The sequence below is a fragment of the Hylobates moloch genome, unplaced genomic scaffold, assembly GCF_009828535.3.
Source record: "Hylobates moloch isolate HMO894 unplaced genomic scaffold, HMol_V3 SCAFFOLD_2, whole genome shotgun sequence".
Taxonomy (NCBI): Eukaryota; Metazoa; Chordata; class Mammalia; order Primates; family Hylobatidae; genus Hylobates; species Hylobates moloch.
In genome coordinates this window covers 106,616,795-106,630,721 of record NW_026652277.1, presented here as the reverse complement: position 1 = coordinate 106,630,721, position 13,927 = coordinate 106,616,795, and the positions used below count along the sequence as shown (strand labels likewise).

General features: G+C 37.1%; 1 protein-coding gene across 3 annotated transcripts in view; it reads left to right on the top strand.

Annotated features, from left to right (window-relative positions):
- Nucleotides 1–13,927, top strand: part of RNGTT (RNA guanylyltransferase and 5'-phosphatase) — a 362,779-nt gene that overhangs the window by 31,827 nt on the left and 317,025 nt on the right. For all 3 annotated transcript variants that reach the window (XM_032155038.2, XM_032155029.2, XM_032155048.2), the window contains exons 3-4: nt 115–218; nt 309–397. In XM_032155038.2, the coding sequence (XP_032010929.1) occupies nt 115–218; nt 309–397 (193 nt within the window). The remainder of the gene's footprint in view (nt 1–114; nt 219–308; nt 398–13,927) is intronic.

Sequence of the window (13,927 nt, the reverse complement as noted above, 5' to 3'; positions counted from 1 at the left end):
AAAATCTCCCTCAATGTAGATGAATGAACTGTAGTATTGCCATTTAGTCAACTTATTTGGGAACACACTAAGTTACTAGTAAATCTGCCCTTTCATTTTTTTTTTTTTTTTTAGGTTAAAATGGGCTTGTTGGTAGACCTGACAAATACTTCAAGGTTCTATGACCGAAATGACATAGAAAAAGAAGGAATCAAATATATAAAACTTCAGTGTAAAGGGTAAGTTATATATTAAGATTCTTTAATATTGAAACCTTTCATCACAATTTGTAATCTCTTTTTTCAAAAAAACTTTTTCTATATTACTAGACATGGTGAGTGCCCTACCACTGAGAATACTGAGACCTTTATTCGTCTGTGTGAGCGGTTTAATGAAAGAAATCCACCTGAACTTATAGGTATGTTTGGCTTTACTTTGCCACTGTTGAATATTTTATTTTGCAGTTAGTTTTCTGTTTTCTTGTTTGCAAGTAAGTTGATATGAAAGTTTTTTTTTTCTGTTTTAAATAATGACCAAGTAGTATTTATTAAAATGAGAGATTGACTTTTGTGAATTATATAATAAATGTATTTTCATAATTTTTACATTTTTCAAGATAAAGCCCTGATTTCCCCTCTTCAGGTGTCCTGTTGGGAAAGTCTATCCTAAACACTACATCTTTATTTTTTATACTTCTACATTTTATAATTTTACATTTTATACTATATGTATTATTCTGAAACTTCATTTTTTAATTCAGTATTTCTGAGAGCAATGTATGATAATGTAATTGTAGTTCATTTTTGCTTCTATATAGTATTCCATTATACAAATACACCACAGTTTATATTCTTGTTGATGCACAATTCCTTCATCAGATTTTTATTGATTGCTACTCTATCTATACCAGGCACAGGCTCGTGGAACACATCAGTGAAGAAAACAGAAAAAAACATCCAGCTCTTACAGAGCTCATATTCTAGTGTGGGCTAGAGGCTGAGGGAAGGAGGGCAGGCAATAACAAATTTAATAAGTAAATTTTCATAAAATAGTTACTGAAAATGACATTTGAGTTATTTTAAGGTTTTCTTTTTGTTTTGTTTTGCTTTTATAAACAATGCTGCTGGGAGTGGTCTAGAATTTTTAAGGTTTGGTTTTAAATTTAATTTTTTTTTAATGAAAGAAAAATTATTTTTTGAGACAAAGTCTTGCTGTATCGCCCAGGCCGGAGTGTAGTGCTGCGATCTTGGCTCAGTGCAGCCTTGAACTCCTGGGCTCAAGTGATCCTCTCTTCTCAGCTTCCTGAGTAGCTGGGATTACAGGCACACACCACTACCCCCAGCTATTTATTTTTATTTTTATTTTTTGTAGAGACAGGGTCTCACTATGTTTCCCAGGCTTGGTTTGAACTCCTGGTGTCAAGTGATCCTCTTGCCATGGCCTCTCAAAGTGCTGAGATTACAGGCATGAGCCACTGTGCCTGGCCAACTTTGCTTTTCTGTTATTTCTGTTGGTATATGGTTTAAATTGAGGATGCAATGTAAAGTTTCCTTTTCTTTCTTTTTTTTTTTTTTGAGATGGAATCCCACTGTGTTGCCCAGGCTGGAGTGCAGTGGAGTGATCTTGGCTCACTGCAACCTCTGTCTCCCAGGTTCAAGCGATTCTCCCACCTCAGCCCCCTGAGTAGCTAGGATTACAGGCATGCACTACCACACCCTGCTAATTTTTGTATTTTTTTTTTTTTTTTTGAGACGGAATTTCGCTCTTGTTCCCCTGGCTGGAGTGCAATGGCACGCTGTCAGCTCACTGCAACCTCTGCCTCCTGGGTTCAAGCAATTCTCCTGCCTCAGCCTCCTGAGTAGCTGGGATTACAGGCATGTGCCACCACGTCCGGCTAATTATGTATTTTTAGTAGAGACAGAGTTTCTCCATGTTGGTCAGGATGGTCTTGAACTCCCAACCTCAGGTGATCTGCCCACCTTGGCCTCCCAAAGCGCTGGGATTACAGGTGTGAGCCACCGTGCCGGGCTTAATTTTTGTATTTTTAGTAGAGATGGGGTTTCACCACATTGGCTGTGCTGGTCTTGGATTCCTGGCCTCGGGTAATCTGCCTGTCTGCCTCGGCCTCCCAAAGTGCTGGGATTACAGGCGTGAACCACCATGCCTGCCCAATTAAATGTTTTCTACATAACCAACCATTTGTTTCAGCACAGTTTATTGAGTAGTTCTTTCTCTTCTTAGGGCTAGATGATGTAAATTCATATATCTACTGTTTAAAAATATTTCCTATTCATCTCATTTTACTTTTTTGGTAATATTTTAAAACTTTTTTCATCAAATTTTTTTGTGTCTTGTTTGATTTTAAGTAGCTAATGTTTTTCCTTATTTAGATAATTAACGGAAAAACAGTAAGAAAGTTTGGGGATATATTGAGAACATAAGATAAAAAAGAAAACATCAGCAACTTTCCTGGAAACAAGCAATAATTCGTTAGAAAATAGAAAATAGTCTCATTAATCTTAATAATATTGGCTATCACATATTGAACATTTCCTCTCTGCTAGTCTTTGTGTAAACCTTGTCACACACATTGTCTCATTTTCTTTTCATAGCGATTATGTTAGGTGGATAGTATTGTTATGCCCTTAAACTGAGACTTGGAAAAGTTAAGACTGCTGAAGGGTCACTCGCACAGCTAGTAAGGGCTAGAGCCTGGATTATATCCTAAGCAATCTGAGTTGCACGTTCACGCTTGAAACTACCTCTTTCTTCTATAACAGAAGTACAAAACACCAAGGAATTGTTATTAATAAATGCAGATGGTCTTTATGAAGAAAATATATTTAAATATTAAACATGAAGAAATGGAGAGGCATTACTTGTTTCCACATTAATTTCAAAGTTTTAATGTTATTCCAACCAAAATCCCAATGAAAGTTAGGCAGAATTACTTTGAAATTAATTTGTAAAATCCCCCACCTCTATTAAGTCACTGAATATTACCGAGCACAGAAAAAAATAGTTTGGCAAATCAGACACGCAAGATTATGAGCAAGAAAAATTTGAAAAACAAGAGTAATGAGGAGATTTTTCTTTCCAGTCATTAAATCATATGGTAAAGCAGTGGAACTGATAGCACTAGTTCCTGGTGGTAAAGGAGATGTTTTTAAATTAGAGAGGAAAGGTGTGATTTTTCACCAAATGGTGTTCACATAATAAGTGAATTTTAGGTGTATTAAATATTTTTAAAAGGACCAAAAAGAATATAGGAGAAAATAGTAAATATTTATTTAATTCTGGAGTAAACAAAGAAGGATATTCCATGTATATCACCAAAGACAGAATCCATAAATGAGTATTTTTCTTTTAGGAGTGCTCCTGGACTGCCTGCATCAGAACCGCTTGAAGATACTTGTTAGAAATGTATGTTTTAGGGCCTGTCCTGGACCTACGTAATCAAAATGTCTAGGGATGAATGTTAGGAATCCAGATTTTTTTTTTTAAGAGACAGGGTCTTGCTATGTTGCTCACTTGGAGTGCAGTGGCTATTTAAAGGCAGAATTATATCACACTACAGCCTCGAACTCCTGTCCTCAGTTGATCCTCCTGCCTTAGCCTCTTGAGTTGCTAGGACCAAATGCACCACTGCACTTTTGCCAAGAATCTAGATTTTTGAAAGAAAAGTATTAGGTGGCTTTTATGCAGACTTAAATTTGAGAACTACTGTCAGAATTTAAAGTGTGGTGGCTATTAATGATGATAGTAACAGCTAGTTTTTTTTTTTTTTTTTTTTGAGGTAGGGCCTTGCTGTATTGCCCAGGCTAGAGTGCAGTGGTGTGACTTCGGCTCATTGCAACCTCCGTCTGCAGGGCTCAAGTGATCCTCCCACCTCAGCCTCCCGAGTAGCTGGGACCGTAGGCGTACGCACCACCACACCCTGCTAATTTTTGTATTTTTTGTAGAGACACTGTTTCACCATGTTGCCTAGGCTGGTCTTGAGCTCCTGGGTTCAAGTGATCTACCCACCTTGGCCTCCCAAAGTGCTGGGATTACAGGTGTGAACACTTATTTATTAATAAACTAGTATTAATAAATGCTTATTATTTGTTCAGTGGACTTGGGAAACTATAGATAAGGAAATTGAGTCTCAGAGAAGTTAAGTACTTTGCCCATGGTCATGCATCTAATAAGTAGTTGAGCCAGGTTTTTTCTTTTTTTTTCTTGTCACTGCTATACTAACAAGGATAAGCCAGGTTTTTAATCCAGTTTCTGGCTTTAAAGTTGAAATCTGTAATTAGTTGCTGTGCTAGTTTCTAGTTGGCCACATAAAAGTGAAAAATTTTTGTGTTAAAAAAAAAACACAGCAGGTGGGTGTAGTGGCTCACTGTTGTTATCTCAGCACTTTGGGAGGCCAAGATGGCAGAATCACTTGAAGCCAGGGGTTTGAGACCATCCTGGGTAACAAAGTGAGACCCTGTCTCTGTAAATAAAAAAATTAGCCAAGTGTAGCAGTGTACTCCTGTAGTCCCAGCTACTTAAGAGGCTGAGGTGGGAGGACTGCTTGAGCCCAGGAGTTTGAGGCTGTAGTGAGGTATGGTCACACCTGCACTCCAGCTTGGGCAATAGAGTGAGAATCTGTCTCTAAAAACTAAAATTGGAGAGGAGAATGTTTGAGGGCAAAGAAAAAAATAAAACATAAAACAACAACAACAAAAGACACAACAGAAGGAAGGCAAAAAGATGTTGGACAAATTGGGGTCTGGCTTGGTGGCACATGCCTGTAATCCCAGCTACTTGAGAGGCTGAGGCAGGAAGATTGCTTGAGCCCAGGAGTTTGACACTGGTCTGGGCAACATAGCAAGAATTCTGTCTCAAAAAAAGATTTTGACAAATTTGGAAAAATATCTGAAGCATATGTAACATAAAAAGTTAATAATCTTATTTATGAAGATATATACCAGTAAGTGAAAGAGGCATTCTTTAATAGAAAATTATGGAAAAAAATGAAAGAGCAATTTATTGAATATGAAATACAAGAAACCAAGAAACATGAAAAAAATTTTTCTCACTTGCTAATAAGATACAAATTAAAGTACATGCTGGTAGCTGCACTCCACATCAAATTGGCAAAGATTAAAAAAATTATGTTTCTGAGCGCTCCTGGGGGACTTTGCCCTGCACTACCTGGGAGTGGTGTCAGCTCAGTTCTGCGTTGAACAAGGCCCTTGCACATGGCATGTTGGGGGACCAGCCTAAAGTTCTTGTCACCTCCTCATGTGAAGCCAGCCAGCACTATCCTGGGTGGAGCCCCCCAGCATTGAGGTGGCCCTTGGCCACCCCTCCTCAGGGCCTCCAGGATAACTGAATACCCCTCCCAGCGGCTTCCCCTTTCCCTCCCCCAGCTGCCAGGGGCACGTCGTTCTGTGCCATGGACTGAGACCAGCTCCTGGTGACAGAATGACCTGTTTGTTGGAAATGCCTTGTTGCCAGAGAAAGGAATCTTGGAACAAAACTATTTTGTTTAATTGTGAACTGGCCATAGGGCACTTGTTTTTTTAAATCAACTTGTTAAGTTGGAGCACTATAATAGCTCTTGCTGATTTAGCTACGATATGTTTGTTAAACACATAATGCTATGTTTTATGAGGAAAGGGATTGTAAGGAAGAGTAATGTTGCACATGACATTAGGTGGGTAAAAGTGGCCTTGTGTTTGTGTCTGTTTCTACACAGAGCCTTTGGGTTTTGTTCTCTTTGTCAGGTAAATGTTTGTTGCATACCCTGCTGCACAGAGAACCTCCCTGCATCTGTTTCTCTGTTCCTCTGTGGCTGACTCAATAAACTTTTCCTTCTTGGAAAAAGAAAATTATAATGTCTGTTAGTGTCAAGGATTGGATAAAATGGGTGCATTCATACATTTTTGAGTGTTAATTTATATAGTCTCTACAGAGGGCTCTGTGGAGAGAGAACATGGTATTTCTCAAGATCCTTAAAAGTGTTTCTCTTGACTCTTGAAGACTACGAACTTATTTTAAGGAAGTAGTCAGAGATGGACATAAAGAGTTATGTGAAAGGAATTTCATCACAACTTCCCTTGGTAACAAAAAAACAACCTGGAAACAACAATCATCAATGGTCAGTAAAATCATTAAGTAAAATACAAAATGGAAAACTTTATAACAGAAGAAATGAGCAGCCACCACTTGAACCCACTTACTCATCTTAGTACCACTAAAAGTGGGACAACCAAACATTATGTGCTTCCTGATGTGGTATGAAAGAAAATACACAGTACCGTCTATAAAATATTCTTACCTAAAGTCTTAAAAGTGAATCTAATTATGTCTCTGGATTTAACTATCAATTTACAAGACATACAGGAGATAAGAGAACAAGCTGATTGAAACCATGAAGATGCAATCAGATAAATTTAGAATGTGGAACATTTCATAGAACAATGGCTAACCATTTTCTGTGGCTTTTCCATCATAATGGCTTTTCCATCATATTGATTGCATTTAAAAGAGGGAATCAGGGACACTTGAGAGACCTAACAAAAAATGCAATTTGTGGATATTGTTGGATCCTGGTTTGAAAAACTAACTTTATCCCAGTACTTTGGGAGGCCGAGGCGGGTGGATCATGAGGTCAGGAGATCAAGACCATCCTGCCTAACATGATGAAACTCCGTCTCCGCTAAAAAAATACAAAAAATTAGCTGGGCGTGATGGTGGGCGCCTGTAGTCCCAGCTACTCGGGAGGCTGAGGCAGGAGAATAGCATGAACCTGAGAAGTGGAGCTTGCAGTGAGCCGAGATCACACCACTGCACTCCAGGCTGGGCGACAGAGCGAGACTCCATCTCAAAAAAAAAAAAAGAATTTTTTAAGGTAATTGAGGAAATCTAAAAACAAACTAGATTCTAGATGACATTAAGGAATTTATAACTCTTCTTTTGGTATAATTATTGCATGGTAATCATATGAAACCCAGAGTCCTTATTAGAGATGTGTATTGAAACATTTTTAGTGACATGACATATCTGTGACTTGCTCTAAAATACAGTTTAAGGTCATTAAAATGCTAATTACTCTGATTTGATCATTATACATTGTAGACAGGTATTGAAATATCACACTCTACCCCATAAATATATATTTAGGTATTTATAATACAGTTATTATATATCAATTAAAAATAATAGTAAGAGCTGGGCCCAGTGGCACATGCCTCTAGTCCCAGCTACTTGGGAGCTAAGGTGGAAAGAGTGCTTGAGCCTGGGAGTTGAAGTCCAGCCTGGACAACATAGCGAGACCTGGTCTCTAAAAAGTTATTTAATATAATAATAATAAAGGCAAAAAAAAATTAATGCAGTTGTTCCTCAGACTCCTCAGGGGATTGGTTCTAGGATCCCCCTGAGATACCAGGATCCTCTGATGCTCAGTGCTCAAGTGCCTTGTATAAAATGGCATAGTATTTGCATATGACCTGTGAACATCCTGCCGTTTTCTTTGAATCACCTCTAGGTATTACTTATAATACCTAATACAATGTAAGTGCTATGTGAACAGTTACTATATTGTATTTTTAAATTTGTATTATTTTTTACTGTATTTTTTATCGAGTTTTTTCCCAAATATTTTTAATACAGACATAGGAAGGCCAATTTACTCCAAAAATATTATTAAGGGTGGAGGATGAAAAAAAATCAGCAAAACGATAATTACCAAAGCTGGATGATGGATACATGGGGTTTCATTTTTCTATTCACACTATTTTGGGTGTGTCTGCAAATTTCCATAATAAAAAAAAATTTGAGAGTACTGCCCCAGAGAAGCTAACAGTATGGTAAAAATTGAAAACATCTGGTTCTAAGGGTTTCAGATAAGGGACTATGAAGCTGTAGTTACTGCTAAGGATTAGAAAAGGTTTCAAGCTTCTGTTTGTTTCAAGAACTTTATTTTTTTATTTTTATTTTTTGCTTTTGTTATTATACTTTAGGTTTTAGGGTACATGTGCACAATGTGCAGGTTTGTTACATATGTATCCATGTGCCATGTTGATTTCCTGCACCCATTAACTCGTCATTTAGCATTAGGTATATCTCCTAATGCTGTCCCTCCCCACTCCCCCAACCCCACAACAGTCCCTGGAGTGTGATGTTCCCCTTCCTGTGTCCATGAGTTCTCATTGTTCAATTCCCACCTATGAGTGAGAACATGCGGTGTTTGTTTTTTTGTCCTTGCGATAGTTTACTGAGAATGATGTTTTCCAGTTTCATCCATGTCCCTACAAAGGACATGAACTCATCATTTTTTTATGGCTGCATAGTATTCCATGGTGTATATGTGCCAAACCTGACAAAAACAAGAAATGGGGAAAGGATTCCCTATTTAATAAATGGTGCTGGGAAAACTGGCTAGCCATATGTAGAAAGCTGAAACTGGATCCCTTCCTTACACCTTATACAAAAATTAATTCAAGATGGATTAAAGACTTAAATGTTAGACCTAAAACCATTAAAATCCTACAAGAAAGCCTAGGCAATACCATTCAGGACATAGGCGTGGGCAAGGACTTCATGTCTAAAACACCAAAAGCAATGGCAACAAAAGCCAAAATTGACAGATGGGATCTAATTAAACTAAAGAGCTTCTGCACAGCAAAAGAAACTACCATCAGAGTGAACAGGCAACCTACAGAATGGGAGAAAATTTTTGCAACCTACTCATCTGACAAAGGGCTAATATCCAGAATCTACAATGAACTCAAACAAATTTACAAGAAAAAAACAACCCCATCAAAAAGTGGGCAAGGGACATGAACAGACACTTCTCAAAAGAGACATTTATGCAGCCAAAAAACACATGAAGAAATGCTCATCATCACTGGCCATCAGAGAAATGCAAATCAAAACCACAGTGAGATACCATCTCACACCAGTTAGAATGGCCATCATTAAAAAATCAGGAAACAACAGGTGCTGGAGAGGATGTGGAGAAATAGGAACACTTTTACACTGTTGGTGGGACTGTAAACTAGTTCAACCATTGTGGAAGTCAGTGTGGCGATTCCTCAGGGATCTCGAACTAGAAATACCATTTGACCCAGCCATCCCATTACTGGGTATATACCCAAAGGACTATAAATCATGCTGCTATAAAGACACATGCACACGTATGTTTGTTGCAGCACTATTCACAATAGCAAAGAGTTGGAACCAACCCAAATGTCCAACAACGATAGACTGGATTAAGAAAATGTGGCACATGTTTCAAGAACTTTATATTTCCACCAAGCCTACAGCATTAGCCCATAGCCTCACCAATTATCAACTGATAACTGAATCAATTGTCAACTGTAATTGATAAATTAACAATTATATCAGCAAATTCAAAGATAACTTTTTTTTGTTTAAAGACCAGGTCTCACTATGTCACCCAGGCTGGGATTTTTTTTAAAACCAAGACAGCTTTGAAAAGAAACCTGAGTCTAACCTTTGCCACATCACAAATTTTACTACTGGTCACAAATATTGATCAGCAAGAGTTTGTGCAAGGCTGATAAAAATTCCTTCTCTGAAACTAAAAATAAATGAAAGTACTATAAAAGCAGGACAGTATTTTCAGATCCTAAGACTACTTAAGCTTGATTCTTTAGTGCTTTTTATTTAAAAAGGTGCTACCAGCAATCAGTTCTGAAACTAGTTTCTGTTATTGCCTCTACAGTAATACTATAAGAAATAACTGGCAATACATCCTGTGCTCCAAAATTTGGCAGGCCCAAAGCAAATGTTTCCACTTCAATCCACATGAACAGAATCACTGCCGGGAATATAAAACAAATAATATATATATCACTAGGTTCTATAAATTTCATAACCTGTAAACACTCAAAACAATTAGAATTTTTTCTTATCAGTTCTTCTAAGAATACAACTGCACAATTTATAACAAGGATGAATTTGTTTTCCTAAACCTGGAGTATGAATCTTTCTAAAATCATGACATCTAATGCCAGAGGTTAAAATTGCTTGACTGCCCTTCTTTGAATTCATTAAGCATATTTAGCGTTTACCCCTATAATGGCTTCTCTCAAATGAGAAAACACTGTTGTCAGTTGTTTTTAATTATTCAGATAAAGGCTTCAGTATTACCTTAAGCTGTGTAGGTTCTAGTCATACACCTCAATATATGTGTATATATGTGTGACTGTTATATATATTCATGTAAATGTATGAATATATATACACACATCCTTAATATATTTCATGTATGTCCCATAATATTGTTCTGTTAAATAATAGCTGCATACTGTACCATATAAATAACCTGCTTTTTCAAAACAAAAAATACAGTATAGTAACTGTTCACATAGCACTTACGTTGCATTAGGTATTATAAGTAATACCTAGAGGTGATTCAAAGAAAACGGCAGGATGTTCATAGGTCATATGCAAATACTATGCCATTTTATACAAGGCACCTGAGCACTGAGCATCAGAGGGTTTTGGTATCTAAGGGGGATCCTAGAACCAATCCCCTGAATTAATTTTTTTTCCATTATATTATATTAAACAATTTTTTAGAGACCAGGTCTCGCTATGTTGTTCAGGCTGGACTGATATATATATTATAATATATATTATATTAAACAATATATTTAATATAATATATATTATTATTTAATATATATAGGACTGATATAGATATAATATATATTATATTAAATATATATTTATATATATATTATATATATATATAATTTATATATATTATATATATATATATAATTATATATTATATTAAATAAATTTTATATATTATATAAAATAATTTTTTGGAGACCAGGTCTCGCTATGTTGTTCAGGCTCAACTTCATCCCACAAATTGTAACAATTAAAATTGTCTCTAGACATTGCAAAATGTCCCCTGGGGGGCAAAATCTTCCCCAGTTAAGAACTACTGAATCCTCGGTGCAGTGGCTCACGCTTGTAATCCCAGCACTTTGGGAGGCCGAGGCGGGTAGATCACCTGAGGTCAGAGTTTGAGACCAGCCTGACCAACATGGTGAAACCTTGTCTCTACTAAAAATACAAAATTAGCCAGGCGTGGTGGCGCATGCCTGTAATCCCAGGTACTCAGGAGGCTGTGGTAGAGGTTGTAGTGAGCCGAGATTGCTCCATTGCACTCCAGCCTGGGCAAAAAGAACAAAACTCCATCTCAAAAATAAAAAGAACTACTGACCTAATTAGACTGATCAGATAATTAGGATTTTTAGCATTAAAAAATTTAGCTAGTGAGATAGAAATAAAATTGTGGGCCAGGTGTGGTGGCTCATGCCTGCAGTCCCAGAAGACCAAGGCCAAGGATCTCTTGAGCCCAGGAGTTCAAGACCAGCCTTGGCAACATAGACCCTGTCTGTACCACCCCCCCACCCCCCCGCCAAAAAAAAATAGTATATGTTGAGATTAGGCTTTATTTAAAAAGATGCACTGTCACCAGCTCTTTATAAACTGCCCCTAGCATGTACAGCTATAGCTAATCTCTCTGTCTATTTGTTGGGGAGTTTCTTTTCCTAGTTTGATTGTAAATGCCATATACATTTATTTCATTATATTGGCTTGCCTAGAAAAATCTGAATAGAAGTTGCCTTGAAATAGTTAATTGTGAGCTAATATTTAGTTAAAAACTGTGGCTTACTTACCACTAGATGGACCCATTCTCATGATGAAGAAAACTGAAAATTGCTTTAAACAAAAACTGAAGACATATCTAAGCTTGTAGTATACCTAATTAATGGATTTTTTTATATCAAATACATAATCTCCCACATTTTTCTATAGAGGTTTTTTTGATGATTTTGTAACTTTATAACCCTATCTATAAATGTTTTGATGTATAACTGAACCATTAGACTAAGACTTTTTGTATTTGCATATAAAGAATATTAAAATGAAAATGGTACTTTCCTTTTAATCTAGGAAGATTACATATCTTCACATGACATATTAGCTAATTGGCAATTATTATTACATTTCCTATTCATAAAAATATTTAATCTTGCAAGAGTAAAAATTGGATACAAAAACAGTAGCTTAGGTGAGAAACATCAAAAGTTGAAATATTTGTTGCTTGAATTGGTCTGAAATAGAAGATAGTAAAGAAGTTTACAAGTTGGGTTAAGATACATGAATACAAAAATGCGTTTACAGCGCACATCTTTGTGTGGCGTTTTTGAAGCACTTTTTCTTACAAAGCAATGGAGATAATGGAATTTATAGATTTTCTTGGTCATAGCTATTTATTTCTAAGTGATGTCTTTCAGTTCAAGGCTGATCTCTTTGTTTTTTATTTTCTTCCTTCAGAAACTTAATTTCACTTATATTGTTTCTATTATTTTCAAGCTTTGTGGTTTAACTAGGTTCTTGTCCTGAGCCTGTAAACATACCTAAACTTGTTAAATAATCCCCTCCCACTGAAAAAAACCCCGTACCCTTCTTTCTGTTTTGCATTCCCTCTTCCCTTTCTGAGCTGACTTTTTAAAAGAATCTGTACTTGAATCCATTCATTCCTATCCACTTTGTTGCAGTCTGGAGTCCTCCCTCAGCACTGTTTTTTGTTTGTTTGCTCTTTAAGACTGTGTCTCACTCAGTCATCGAGGCTGGAGTGCAGTGGTGCGATCGTAGCTCACTGCATCCTTGACTTCCTGGTCTCAAGCAATCCTCCCACCTCAACCTCCTGAGTAGCTGGGACTACAGTCACTTGCCACCATGCCCGGCTATTTTTTAAATTTTGTTTTTTGTAGAGACAGGGTTATACTCTGTTGTCCAGGCTGGTCTTGAACTCCTGGCCTCAAGTGATATTCCCGCCTCGGCCTCCTAAAGTGCAGGGATTACAGGCATGAGCCACTGCACCTGGCTAGCACTCTTAATCAAATAGTGATTTTCCATTCTAATCATTATGTGACATTTAAACACTCATATCTTAGAAAAGTTCCTTTACTTGGCGTACATGACCCTGTGTTTTTGTTCTTTGAAGCCCATCATGGTTCATTCTCAGTTTTTTTTTGAGATGGTGTCTCGCTCTGTTGCCCAGGCTAGAGTGCAGTGGCATGATCTCAGCTCACTGCAATCTCTGCCTCCTGGGCTCACGTGATTCTCCTGTCTCAGCCTCCCGAGTAGCTGGGATTACAGGCAACCACCACCAACCCCAGTTAATTTTTCTATTTTTAGTAGAGATGGGGTTTCTCCATGTTGGCCAGGCTGATTTTGAACTCCTGGCCTCAAGTGATCCGCCACCCTCAGCCTCCCAAGGCGCTGGGATTACAGGCCAGAGCTATAATCAGCCATGGGAGTGGTTTTTCCAAACTCTGATAATTTTATTGCCATGCTTAAAATTCTTTACTATATCTCCATTGCCTTTATAATCTTTAGTATGTTTCACATGTTTTTTCAGGATTTTGACCCTTTCATTCTCTCCAACTGCATTTGGCATTTCTTACCACACCTTATATTCTAGCCATTCTGATTTATTTATGGTTTGCCATATGTGCTTTTTTGATTAATATATTTACATTTGCACAGATTGTTCCTACTGTCTGCAGTTCCATTGTATAAATATCCTTTTTTATTGAGGGTTGTTCAATGACTAAGGTTTTTATTCTAAATATTAATGGTCATTTTATTATACCAGGAATGTAGAAATTGGTGATTTGGCTCAACTGATAGTTGTTTTCAAAAAATTTTTAAAAGTAGCATGTTTTGTGGTGGGTAGGCCTATGCAAACCTATTCCCAAAGTCCAAGGAAGCAAAGAAACCAAAGAAAGAGACTGACAAATCCGGTTTCTTAGAAAGATATATTTAATAGGGACTTAAAAAGAAACCAATCCTGCATCTCAGGTGGCAGTGAGATAAGATGGTGGATCCCCACCATTACTCCCAAGGCCAGGGC